The sequence below is a fragment of the Echeneis naucrates genome, chromosome 11, assembly GCF_900963305.1.
Source record: "Echeneis naucrates chromosome 11, fEcheNa1.1, whole genome shotgun sequence".
NCBI lineage: Eukaryota > Metazoa > Chordata > Actinopteri > Carangiformes > Echeneidae > Echeneis > Echeneis naucrates.
The window spans coordinates 3,712,777-3,724,336 of record NC_042521.1 but is presented as its reverse complement, the minus strand read 5'-3'; the positions used below and the strand labels follow the sequence as shown (position 1 = coordinate 3,724,336).

General features: G+C 43.9%; 2 protein-coding genes across 2 annotated transcripts; one reads left to right on the top strand and one right to left on the bottom strand.

The window, feature by feature from the left end:
• Positions 1 to 3,876, top strand: zbtb22a (zinc finger and BTB domain containing 22a). The gene is made up of 4 exons (XM_029514418.1): positions 1 to 408; positions 949 to 1,168; positions 1,267 to 2,038; positions 2,334 to 3,876. The coding sequence occupies exons 2-4, from the start codon at positions 962 to 964 to the stop codon at positions 3,452 to 3,454; spliced, it is 2,100 nt and encodes a 699-aa protein (XP_029370278.1). The 5' UTR covers positions 1 to 408; positions 949 to 961; the 3' UTR covers positions 3,455 to 3,876.
• A 1,157-nt stretch (positions 3,877 to 5,033) lies between these two features.
• mbpa (myelin basic protein a) lies at positions 5,034 to 11,176 on the bottom strand. The gene is made up of 6 exons (XM_029514172.1): positions 10,973 to 11,176; positions 9,642 to 9,734; positions 9,130 to 9,156; positions 8,010 to 8,030; positions 6,761 to 6,844; positions 5,034 to 6,264 (listed from the first exon to the last, which is right to left on the bottom strand). The coding sequence occupies exons 1-6, from the start codon at positions 11,090 to 11,092 to the stop codon at positions 6,217 to 6,219; spliced, it is 393 nt and encodes a 130-aa protein (XP_029370032.1). The 5' UTR covers positions 11,093 to 11,176; the 3' UTR covers positions 5,034 to 6,216.
• Positions 11,177 to 11,560: the final 384 nt, after the last annotated feature.

The following is an 11,560-nucleotide window of genomic DNA, read 5'->3' as shown; positions in this document are numbered from 1 at the left end:
GTTAGTTTGTGATCGCACAAAAATAAATCCGAAAAACGGCTGAAAATAATTTAATCCCACCAGATGGGCTTCCGTTTCAGAAGCAGGAGACGCAGCAAACGGACCCGATGTGATGGCATTTGTTCACAAATCGGGAAAATAACTTTGATTTTGAAACATTAAGCACGCGATGCTGTCTGGGCAGCCAGCTAGCATCAGCTGCGCCTGCGGGCTAGCTGCTGTTAGCTTCATTAGCTCAATGTAGCTTCTTCTTTTTTCTTTTTTCTTTTTTTTTTTTTTTTTGCTTCACACAAACCAACGATGGCGATTTGTACATTTTGGACTTCACGAGAATTGATGTCGACCTGTATATAGTCAACGAAGTCGACTATAGAAGTTAAAAAAAAAAAAAGCCCAAAAACATCAAAGGTAAGGGGTTAAGCTAACGTTAGCTGCTAGCTACTATGTTATCGTATAAGGCAAAGAAGCCCAAACTGTGGGAGACTGTTTTACAGTATTATCACCAGTTAATTGTGTTCATCATCACGAGTTCTCATAAGGAATCAGCTAAAAACAGCTGTCTGAATTGTCATTATCAGGTGGAAGCTAATTCTTCACAAACCACACCGCTACAGTGTGACTAAAATCACAGTCATAAAATATGTTTGTATGCTGTTTATACTTTTGATACTGAAGGTAAATATAAGTCAGCAATTAGAAGTTAAGTTATCATTAAAAGTTGGGCAGCTGACTGTTGTCATTACAAAGTGGCCTGTTAATTGTCCAAAAAGGCTCAGTTTTACTTGCTTATTGCTTATCTGGTTTATAGTTAAATACCAATTTTAGATGTTTAGATAACAATGAACTTTAAGCAAAAACATAGAGATATATTGCACTATTAATAACTATGGACACACAATAAAACGGAGTGAATGGTGCTGTGAGGTTAAGTGTGGCTCTTCTGTGTAGTTTTTGTGTCACCATGGACTCGACCTGCAGTGTTTCTGCAGCCCCAGCCGGTTTGACGGTCCAGGTGTGTTTCCCCGGTGCTCGAGCTGCTGTTTTGGACAATCTGAACCGTCAGCGTGAGGAGGGCAGGCTGTGTGATCTCTCCATCCAGGTGCAAGGTCAAGTGTTCAGGGCCCACCGCTGCGTGCTCGCTGCATCCTCTCCTTACTTCCATGACCAGGTAGGTCCACTGGTTTTCTCTGTGTTAAGTAACGGTATTATCATTTGAGCCTGACAGGATGCCCACAGTCATTAAACCTGACTCCTGTTTCTCTACAGGTTTTACTGAAGAATGTTACAACTGTTTCCCTGCCCTCAGTTATGGACCCGCTGGCCTTTGAGAGTGTCCTGAGTTCTGCGTATACAGGCCAGCTGAGCATTGTACATGATGACATTGTCAACTACGTCACTGTGGCCAGTTTCCTTCAGATGTGGCACATAGTGGACAAATGCACTGAGATCTTAAAGAGGCCCCGACCCTCAGTAGAGGTCGCCCCTGGAGAGGCTGCTGCAGCTCACCAGGGCACGACATCTCGACAGCAGTCCCCAAGCAGCACTGACTGCTTGAATCTGGAAAGAGAGGGCAGAAAGAGGGAGAGGAAGCCTGATGCCCTGCCTCCCTTAGCTACATGGAGACGCCCGCAACAGTTTCCTAGATGGGGGCGTCAGCGTCCCTCGTCAGCCCAGCACTTAGCGGACGCTCAGCTTGACTTGCTCCCCAGCTATACGGAGAATGATTACAGCAGCTGTGAGGAGGCGTGGATATCAAGCCATGCAAAGACCAGCCACTTTTTACACGATGGACCTGGACACAGTAGCCGGCACCACGTGGCGTTCGCCAGCGGTGAAACCTTAAAGCAGAAAGTCCGATTTCAACAGCGGGGAACACCACCAAGTGCTGATAGACTGCTTGATAAGAACAGAGGGAGCGGGGAGAGTGACGATACCCAAGAGAAAAAGAAGAATGAGAAAAGAGAGATTGAGGCAGATGAAGGAATAGGAGAAGAGACAGGGGTGGAGAAAAAAGACTTTACACAAATAGGACACTGTGGTAAGATACAAGAGCGTCACTTTACCTGAAATAAAACACACAAGCCTGTGACTAAAAGACACCTTTACCTCAGTATTATTATAATCTCTTAAATTTATTTGAAACAATTTGCTGCTAAAACATGTAACTTTCGCTCATGTTCTAAATACTGCCACCAAAAAAATGTTTAAGATTAAATCTGCAGCTTTTTGTTGTTCCAGTTCTTCCAGTCCAGGTCCAGTATTCTTTGTATACGTCTTCATGGTGCAGAGACTGAATGAACTTACTGCATGTGCTTTGTTTTACATTTCTGCAGGAGACTTCTGCCAAGTTTCAAATGAGAGTGTGGAAGCTGGCCAAGCCACGGTGAAGACTGGTTTGGACGTACTGAAGGAAAAAGGGCAGAAAGCTCTGGACGGGACAGATCACCCTTCAGACCTGCCCCCCTTACATGCTTGTCAAACTGGGGATGGAGCTCTGGGCCCGTCCTGTCCAGTTTCAGCCCGCCAGCAGTGGCAGTCAGGCTCCTGGGCTCAGCAAGAGCAGAGGCTCCAGGAAGGCGAAGGTGGGAGCTGCAATAAAGAAGAGGATGAGGATGAAGAGGAAGAAGATGCAGACTTTGAATGTTTCACAGAAGGGACCTTCAGCAGAGACACTTATGATGAGATTGAAGATGGCACAGGACAGGTTTCCCAGAGGCCTTTAGTGCCTGTGTCCCCTGACTTCACCATGGCGGGCTCGGAGGTGCACTGGCCCTCCACCAGCATGGGGCAGGGTAGCTCACTGACCCCCACTTCCAGTCGCCACTTGTCCCCTTCCTCTGCTGGCCTTCCTCCACCTTCTTCACCTCCAACCCCTTCTTCGTCATCCTCCATCTCCCTTGCTGGAGCCCCCTACACAGGGAAAGTCCACTTCTGCCACTGTGGCAAAGCCTACACCCTGAAGAGTATGCGTGACCGGCACGTGAAGATGCAGCACCTCAATCTTCGACCTTTTGGGTGTCCTGTTTGCACAAAGTCCTTCAAGATGAAGCACCATCTAACCAAGCACCTTAAAACCCACGGAGGGCTGCGGCCCTACGAGTGCAGCCTGTGTGGGAAGAAAGTCATTTGGAGAGACAGCTTCCTCAGGCATCAGGCTCGATGCGAAAGACTCGCCTCCAGCTCCTCAGCCAACAGCAACAACACGAGCACGGCAGCAGCAGACATGGAGGACGGCTACAGTTACGGATTTGATGAAGGAGAAGCTTTTCTTGCAACAGGAGGACAAGTGAAAGTAGAGGAGGTGGATTTTCATGGGGAGATGGAGGATGGGATGGGCGGGCTGTTGGGCAGTGTCTCGGGGATTGTGGACGAACTAAGATCACAGTCGCAGAGCTTGGATGGTGGCAGTCATGTTTTCAAAGAGGAGGCGCGGGAGAGCTTCAGTGAAAATTAAATAATAATGTGAAAGGAGTTTATGTGTCTTTAAATGGAAAGTACATAAACAGATACAAGCGGAATAGAGCACATGGTCTATTGGCACAAATCATTGAAGGCTTCTTTAAAGCTGCCGCTTTTGTTTGGCTCTTTTTATGTGCGTTCTTCACTTGTCTTGTTATTTTCACAACAACAACAAAAAAAAAACAGTCTAATGATTCACTTAAGTGGTTCTTCTAGATTGTATAGTGTCATTTGGAGTCTCCACTTCTCGTTTAGTGCTGCTGTAAGCTACATCTGTAACAAACAACGCTGTGAATGTACATCATGAGCCAGGATAAAGTTAATTTGCATTTTGCACATAAATTAAATACCACAATGTATTTTTTTCCTCTGTGAAATAATGATGTAATAAAAACAGTTTGGGTGTTTGATTTCTTATTGGAATATGGGTCATTTATTCATATCAACGCTATTTTTGGGCCGTTTCAACCAGTTTTTAATAGAGAAGGTGGAGAGAGACGGGGACTTTGGGTGAGATGAGCAGAAATGTCTACTGTTACACACTGACACATTCTGCACAGCTGGATCTAAATTGTTGTCTCGTTTGGGGACAGTTCAGCTCAATGCAGTTGTTTTTGCAGCGCAGTTGTGGAGCAGTAGATGTCTCTGCTGCACAACTCTGCAGCATCTGTACACATGATTAAATTATGCAAGAAGGTTTTCATCTTTGTATGAAGAAAGGACCCACAGGTTAATTACAAAAGCACACAGAGACCCTGAAAAATGAACAACCATTGACTGGCAGTCCGCATCTCTGCAGCTGTGATTTCATCCTCTATATTCAGGTTCATTCAGGGGCCGATTGATTGGGATCTCCATATCAAAGGCTCCTATAGACGGTGTTGTGTATGTAGCTGGTTGAATCCGGTTACAGTCTGAGGAGTTGCACAACAGTTTGTCGTGTCAGCAAAAAACCACACGGACATGTTTCTGTGTTGAGCGTAGGAGCTCGTATGTTAAAGAGAAACGAACAGCCAGAACGGCCCGTTGCTCTGTGTATATTTAGCTCCAGTCGGCTGCTAAAATGTGCCAAGCAGCAGAAAAAAACTGCCTTTCACATCCCTGTGGATGTTAAATTTTGTGCCTCTGAGCCAATTATTTCAAGAACATCACATACAGAGAGATTAAGCTGCGCTAATTGTGGCTTTGCCTTTGGAAAAGTTCTTTCTCAGCATTATTTCTAATGATGAGAAATGATGTTTTTCCCCCTTTGGAGTACTGGCAGGGGAATCAAATGATTCTGACTCATCCTTGTTATGGATTCAGTAACGGATGTGGATTATTGTCTGAGATGGATGATTGACCTCCAGGGGATTTTTTTGGACTGAGTCTAACTACCTGTTTGAGTTCAGCTACATATTTAATGTAAATATATGAGAAGGATGTTGAGTTTCTCATCTTAACTTCAAGATAGCGAAAGAGTCTATTTCCTAAAACGTTTTGTTGTTCTTTGCTTGTAAATCTTAATTTTACAGTATTGCCTCAGAGGCCTGTAGAACACAAGAATATAAACGGAGGTAAAGACGAGAGAATTGTGGGATTTTAAAACATTTAATGAGTCTTAACTAAAGAGACAGTGAAAGTTTATTTCCAGTTAGGCTGAACATTACAAAACAAGAATTTTACATGAAGAGAAAACACAACACTCGGTTCCCGTTCCTGTAGCACCACCACATGTCAGCACCACATTTTAGTGCCTTTGACTACACAGTTAGAGCGCACTGACAAACAGATCACATACAAATGCGGGTTGCAATGTCATTTCTTATGAACAAAATAAAAATGACAGTAATGCATCAGAACATTTGAAACCGTCCTTCAGTCCTGAGCTCCTCAGGCCTCCTAGCTGCTTCTGCCTTGAACCTCCGAACCACTTACGATCTGACCATCAATCCAAACAAACCACTTTTTAAATGAAACACAAATAACTCTAAAACTCCAAACTTAATTTAAGAAGCAAACAGTCAGCTTACAGTAAATGAAATAGGTGGAAAAACTACTGGATGGGAAAGACAGAAGACCAGCTGAACGTTTTCTGTTATCTAACAGTGCATCTAAAAAGGGCCTTGGACAGCATCGTACTGTTCATGTTTATTAATCACACTGAGGCCTAGAGAAAGAAAAATTGTTACACAATTTAAGATTAGAGCCCATGCTACTCTTACACACATCCCGGTTGTATTTTCAAATGCATTTCTTAGCAACGTGCACTTCACTCAAGCACAAACAGGACCTCTCTCCATCTAGATTTCACCTGTGAAACAGACGACGGTTTGTTCGGTGTGTGTGAGTCGTGTTTTCCAGAAAGAAGCGAGATACGTAAGCAGTGTACAAAATGCAGACGACAGGCGACGGATAGAAAAAACAAACATCTGCCATGAACAAACCTCAGACAGCAGACAGTAGCACCATCAGACCAAGATACGGGATGATTTATACAGTCGGATATTTTACTAAAAGCATCACCGAACTCTTATAAACAGCTGCATAATGACTAAGACGAGGATCAAGATACCCTTAGAAGTAAGATTAAAGAGAAAACTGGCACAATGACCACCTACATCCCTGGAGAGTGGCTGACTGTCTAAAAATACACAAGGCTTGTGTTAGTTCGTTAACGTTTCTTGAGGTTGTGAGTCCGCCACATGCAAATCTGCTTCTCCTTCTTCATCCTGTCCCGTCGGCGTTGGATCTGTGGTCTGGTTCTTGGCGGAGAGCTTAGAAGATGGTGCTCCAGCGTTTAGGGGGTGGACGGGACTTATCTCCCTGGAGAGAAGAAGGAAGGAGGATGAGGGGAGTGATGTGGTTTTCAGTTAAAGCTGTGCTGAAAGCTCATGAAAGGCTTGATTGTCAAGTGCTTGCTTTATGGGGATTCATGGAGATCCACACTGAAAACAAACAGTTGAGGTAGATGGGATTTGCAGAAAAAAAAAAACAAAAACAACCCAATGGCTTTGTGTGTGAGCGGTGTAATGTTTTGGTTTATGTGTGGCATCACTGTAAAAATGAAAATGCGGCTCTTCAGCTGATTAGTTTATTATGATGAGAGGCTGCCGTGGAAGCGTGTTGATGACTGAAATGAGCAAAAAGAATGAAGACTAATGATGAATCTTGATACTGCACTGATTCACTACTCACTGATCTCTGATGAGAGCATCACTGTTGTGTTCGGACAGACACAGATGGGGAAGAAAATGCTCATGAGGTCCAGTTTTACAGACACAAGGAGGTAAATCTAGATGCAAACGTGCAGTAAGCTCACCAGGTTGAAGATTCTGGACAACGTGCTTTGGTCTCTGCGTCTTCTGACCGGTGACTTTGTGCTCTCGGCACGCGGCGACGAGGCCTAGAAACAGACGTTTTATAAGCAGAGGTAGATCTGAACCACGTTGGCTGCTCTGTCATCGCTCAACCTTCACAGAGAAGTTTAATCCTTTTACATCGATGGCCTTTCTCTCTCTCTCTCTTTACAAATCGAGACATGCTTTACCTCCGAGAGTCAGAGATGTCCCGACGCAAAAAGCCAAATGTGAATGGCTTCAAATGTTACAAAGAGCAGAGCTATTGCTGTTGGACCAAAGGAAACACATATATCCAAAATAACGTGGCTCTCAAAGAATTAAGGAAAGATTGAATGTTTCCTCATAAATATCCGAAACTCTGCACTTTTCGGAGATAACCTGTATCGCTCCTTTTTTACTCTCACTCTCCTTGATTGATTTGGGTTGAACTTGGAGTTTTTGGGTCTGGGTTTAATTTCCCTTCACAGTAAGATGAATTTCCTGTGTGGTTTAAATTTCCTAAGATATAAACCATCGGCAGGGTGATGCTGTCTCTGCCGAGTCATCTGTTATTGTGGGAGAGACACATGAAAAATAAAGGAAGGAAAAACATCGGACATGTGGAGGATTCACACAACAGCGAACCTTTAGGAGAGAGAAAGTTAGGGCAAAAGATGACAACGAGGAGGACACACAGAGGACGTGGGAAGCCAAAACAGGTGGATCGATGAGTCACCTCTGGCACAAAAGGATGGAGGTGTTACACAGAACATGAAGGGAAGAGGGGGACAGGGCCAAAAAGGTCCTAAAAGAAGATGTTTACCGGCTGGAGTTCATAAAAAGTTGAGCAGTTTCAAAGTCATCTAGAAGCAGTGAGTCGTTCTGGATCAAAGCAAAGAAGGGGGAGACTGAGATGTATTACATTTACCAACGACTGCTACTTCCTGCTTTGTCAGGACAATGAATAAAATGGTTTTGACCGATAGAGTCAGCAGGCAGGAAGCAGGAGCTGTAGTGAGCTTTGTTTTTCTTTCTGAATATGTCTTGACTCCACACGTTCATTTCGACATAGGAAGGAAGGAAAGCCGTAAAACACGAAGCCAGAAAGGGAGAGAATGAGTACGGAGGTTAGCAGACAGGTGCTCTGCAGGCAAAAGAGCTGTGCACAAACGCATTTACACACACACACACACACACAGTCAGCAGCGAGGCAAAGACTGAGTGACGTACCAAACCCAAGACATCTCTCCACTGGACATGAAAAAGAAACAAACATTGACATGATGAGCGACGGCAGCTGCACCCGCTTCAACACAACAAAGAATTCACCCGGTTACAGTTCAGGCCAGACTCAGTGAGGTCACCAGCGAAATTGGAGGGAAACTGCCATCTTGACGTAAACTCTAGTATCGGTGATCATTTGATGATTTTCTCTTTCACAACAACCATTTTGGTTATTTGCTCAGTTTTTTTGAAGAGTCCTGATTGCCTTAGTTGTTCTCTGACCGCTTGAAGGGCTCCCAGCCTTCAGCTTTGAAGCAAGCATGCATCTACATCATAAAGGATTTTATCAGCCTTTTGATGGGAATTCATTTTCATCCAAATGATCAGATAATATAATAAATAATATGCAAATGACAGATAGAAAACCTGAACACAACATTTAACTCTTAAAAATCTTAAATTATCTGAACGTTCAAATCTCCAGTGAAATATAATTATATCTGCAAGGCGGCTGGCTATTAAGGAGAAAATTTTAAAATATTGCAAAATTAATGTAAATACAAGAAGTCATATTCGGCCTCAGGCAGAAATTGTGTTTTGGTTAAAATAGTAGTTTTATTTGAGGTTGTCATGGAGATTGCGGTAACAATTGGAAAGGAACAACAATGCGATTTGTTCCTTCTGCTACATCACCTGACTTCCTTTTTTCCTCCTGTCATAATTATTCTGACCGCTAGACGTCATCTGAAGATTCAAACGACTGTTTCCGGTCAGCCTGTAGCTCTATTTCACGTGTTACTAAATAGCTTTGGCTAAAAACAAATATTGGCATTGATTTCTATGAATATTAGCACAGTCGTTTGGTTGTTCAGTGTCTTTTTGAGCAATGGGCAGGTGACATGAGGTTCTTCGTCTTTCTTTCATACCATTGGACGGCACCAAACTGAACATTTTGATATGACACATTTAGAAGTGAAGGCGTCCAAAGCCTGGAAACCTTAAAAATTGTATTTTAATAATAACGGCATGAAGAAATGGAAGAAACTTTCAGTGAATCGACGTCAGCCCACGACTACACCTCTGCAATGATCAAACAAACAGTGATACTGGGAAAAATGAGACTCACCCTGGATTTAGGACGAGGAGAGGAAACCTGAGAAACACCAAGCAACAACAGCAAAAGAATGACTGATTGGACCGAAGAGGAAAATGGAAAAAAATCAACACTACAAACAAGCTCTCAAGCTGTTGACTGAAATTCCTCCATGGCTCCTCCTTTATCAAGATGCAAATGAAGGAATCACAGAGAGACAGCGGAGGAAGTATTGTTTTTTAAAACACTGCAATATTAATGCCCAAAGTTAGCCAGGCATCAATGTAATGAACCAAAAACCACAACTCCAACAGTTTAAAACTTATAAAGTATCAATTGGAGGAAATTGGTCACTTTTTATTTCTGGTTTGTGCAACTCTTTGTAGTTTCAGAGAAATGAAACAAACTGCTGAGCTCAAAAGTTCAATAAAAAAAAGGATGTTAGCATGAAGTTACAAGGAAGACTTAAAAGTACTGAAGTTGTGAATGTGATCAATGACGTGATTAAATAACACATGATGCTCTACTCAGTCTGAGGAACTTACAATGGTCCTGAAGAAATGCACCACAGCATTTTCATTGGTCCGGCGGCGAGAGGATTGCTGGGGTGAGGAGGCCAGATGACTCCGGAACGACCCCTGAGGACCAACAGAGCTCACATCAGTCTGTGTGTGCATCTACTGAAAATCTTACACTGCGCTACACAACACTGAAAATATCTATTTATGCATTACATTCACGATTGAATAGACACCAGTCTCCTGAAAGTTAGTCCCCAGCTGCACGCTGCCTCCTGATAGCTCCATTAAAATAATCAGGACAGCTTTAAAGCCCGACTGGATGTCATGTCTCACCGGGCGAGAGAGGAAACCAAAAGTACAAGCCACGACTGAATGATGAATTATGTGCACGTAGAATAAGTTAAAGGTGATTAAACGCTAAAAAGAGCCAGCATGAAAGATTTACAGCGAGGTGCCAAAGCACAATACTGTCGACTGCGGTGTGGCCAGCTGACACACCGTCGCTCAGTGACAGCTGCCGACCTCTGGCCTCTGGTCTGTGTTGGTGCATGAACAACCTCACCGCCTGTTCTGGCTGTAACTGAGCGCACAACGCCGTTCATCCAACAGATGTTCTCTCTGCTTAAAGACAGTTTGCTCTAAATCACTCTTAATCTTTAGATCGACAAACTTGTGCCAAAAAAATGTTTTTCTTTCTGAGACGTTCTGGACAGCAGACCTATGGCGGAAAACTTCTAAGCACTAAGAGTTAAATGCGTCAAATCTGTCATTGTTGAGCTGGAAAAGCTCAGAAAAGCAGACGCAGATATCAGATGGAAGAGGTCTGTTTGAATCCTGAGGGCCGCCCTCATCCCACACTGTTCAGTCTTAAAAACTGTTTGTGTGAGATTTTCTCAAACTGGTGAAAGATATTAAACCTGGCAGAAACACAAGAGGTTTCACGAAATGCACGACAAAATAAATACTCTGAAATCACCGCAGATAAATTTTAAATGCAAAAGACACTCTGGGGATGAAATAAAAAAGCAAGAAACTAAACACAGATGACTTCTAAAAAATTAACCTCCTCACTTATTTCCAAATGGAAGTTTTCAAAAAGAACAATCACAACTGAAGTGATAAGAAAGTTAACCATCACGTCATGTTAAAGGCTTTTGGGGACCAAACAACTCGTTTCTTTCCTTAAAACAATCAGCTGTATAACTGATATGACTGAGAGTCTGAATGTGAAAGAAGCAGCTCAAGCTTCGGTCCAGAAAATGACCTTAAGATTAATAACCGAGACGAGCTGACAACAAAGATCAAACTTTTTCCAGTCAGACAGGAACGTTTAGATCCCGGCGTGTGTTGCTCACCTTGCTCCTCTTCTTTTTGTCCCCTCCAAAGAATTTGCTAATCTGATCCATGAGTCCGGGGTTCTTCTTTTTCCTGCCGAGCCCGAAGGTGCTCTGCCCTGAGGTGCTTGCTGTAGCCATGCTATCTGTCGCCGGGGTTGGGTGGGGTTGACCTCTGTCTATCTACTCCTCTTCACAGTCAGTCACCGGCCCACAGAGCTGATCCTTTAGGGTGGTATGCTGTCCTTCTGACGCTCAGGGGCCGTCTTTGAAGGTGTCGTCCCCCCTCGGCCCCGGTGCACCATGGGACACGAGGGAAGGGGGAGGAGGGGTGAGGTTGCGGCGGTGTGATCCATGGCTCTGGCTCGGCACCAGGCATTCTTTGGACCTTCTGTGTCAGTCACTGCCGCCCTCCGCATGGGCCCGGGCCATTGTTCCTCTCCCCGTACGCCTCACCCCGGCCGAAGGGACAACAAGGGTTATCTCTGAGTGTGAACTCACAGCCTGATGCAAAGCAGCCCGCCACACTGTGAGGCCATTGTTGGATCGGCCTCATATATCTCCTTAATGGATTGTGTTTAGATTGGATGTACAGTCGGCCCAGAAGAA

Coding starts and splice junctions, on each gene's coding strand:
- mbpa (XM_029514172.1), bottom strand. CDS start 11,092: ATGGCTACAGCAAGCACCTCAGGGCAGAGCACCTTCGGGCTCGGCAGG. Junction 9,157..9,641: donor TGCATTTCTTCAGGACCATT/GTAAGTTCCTCA, acceptor GGTGTTTCTCAG/GTTTCCTCTCCTCGTCCTAA. Junction 8,031..9,129: donor CTCCTCGTCCTAAATCCAGG/GTGAGTCTCATT, acceptor TTTCATGTCCAG/TGGAGAGATGTCTTGGGTTT.
- zbtb22a (XM_029514418.1), top strand. CDS start 962: ATGGACTCGACCTGCAGTGTTTCTGCAGCCCCAGCCGGTTTGACGGTC. Junction 1,169..1,266: donor CTCCTTACTTCCATGACCAG/GTAGGTCCACTG, acceptor GTTTCTCTACAG/GTTTTACTGAAGAATGTTAC. Junction 2,039..2,333: donor TACACAAATAGGACACTGTG/GTAAGATACAAG, acceptor ACATTTCTGCAG/GAGACTTCTGCCAAGTTTCA.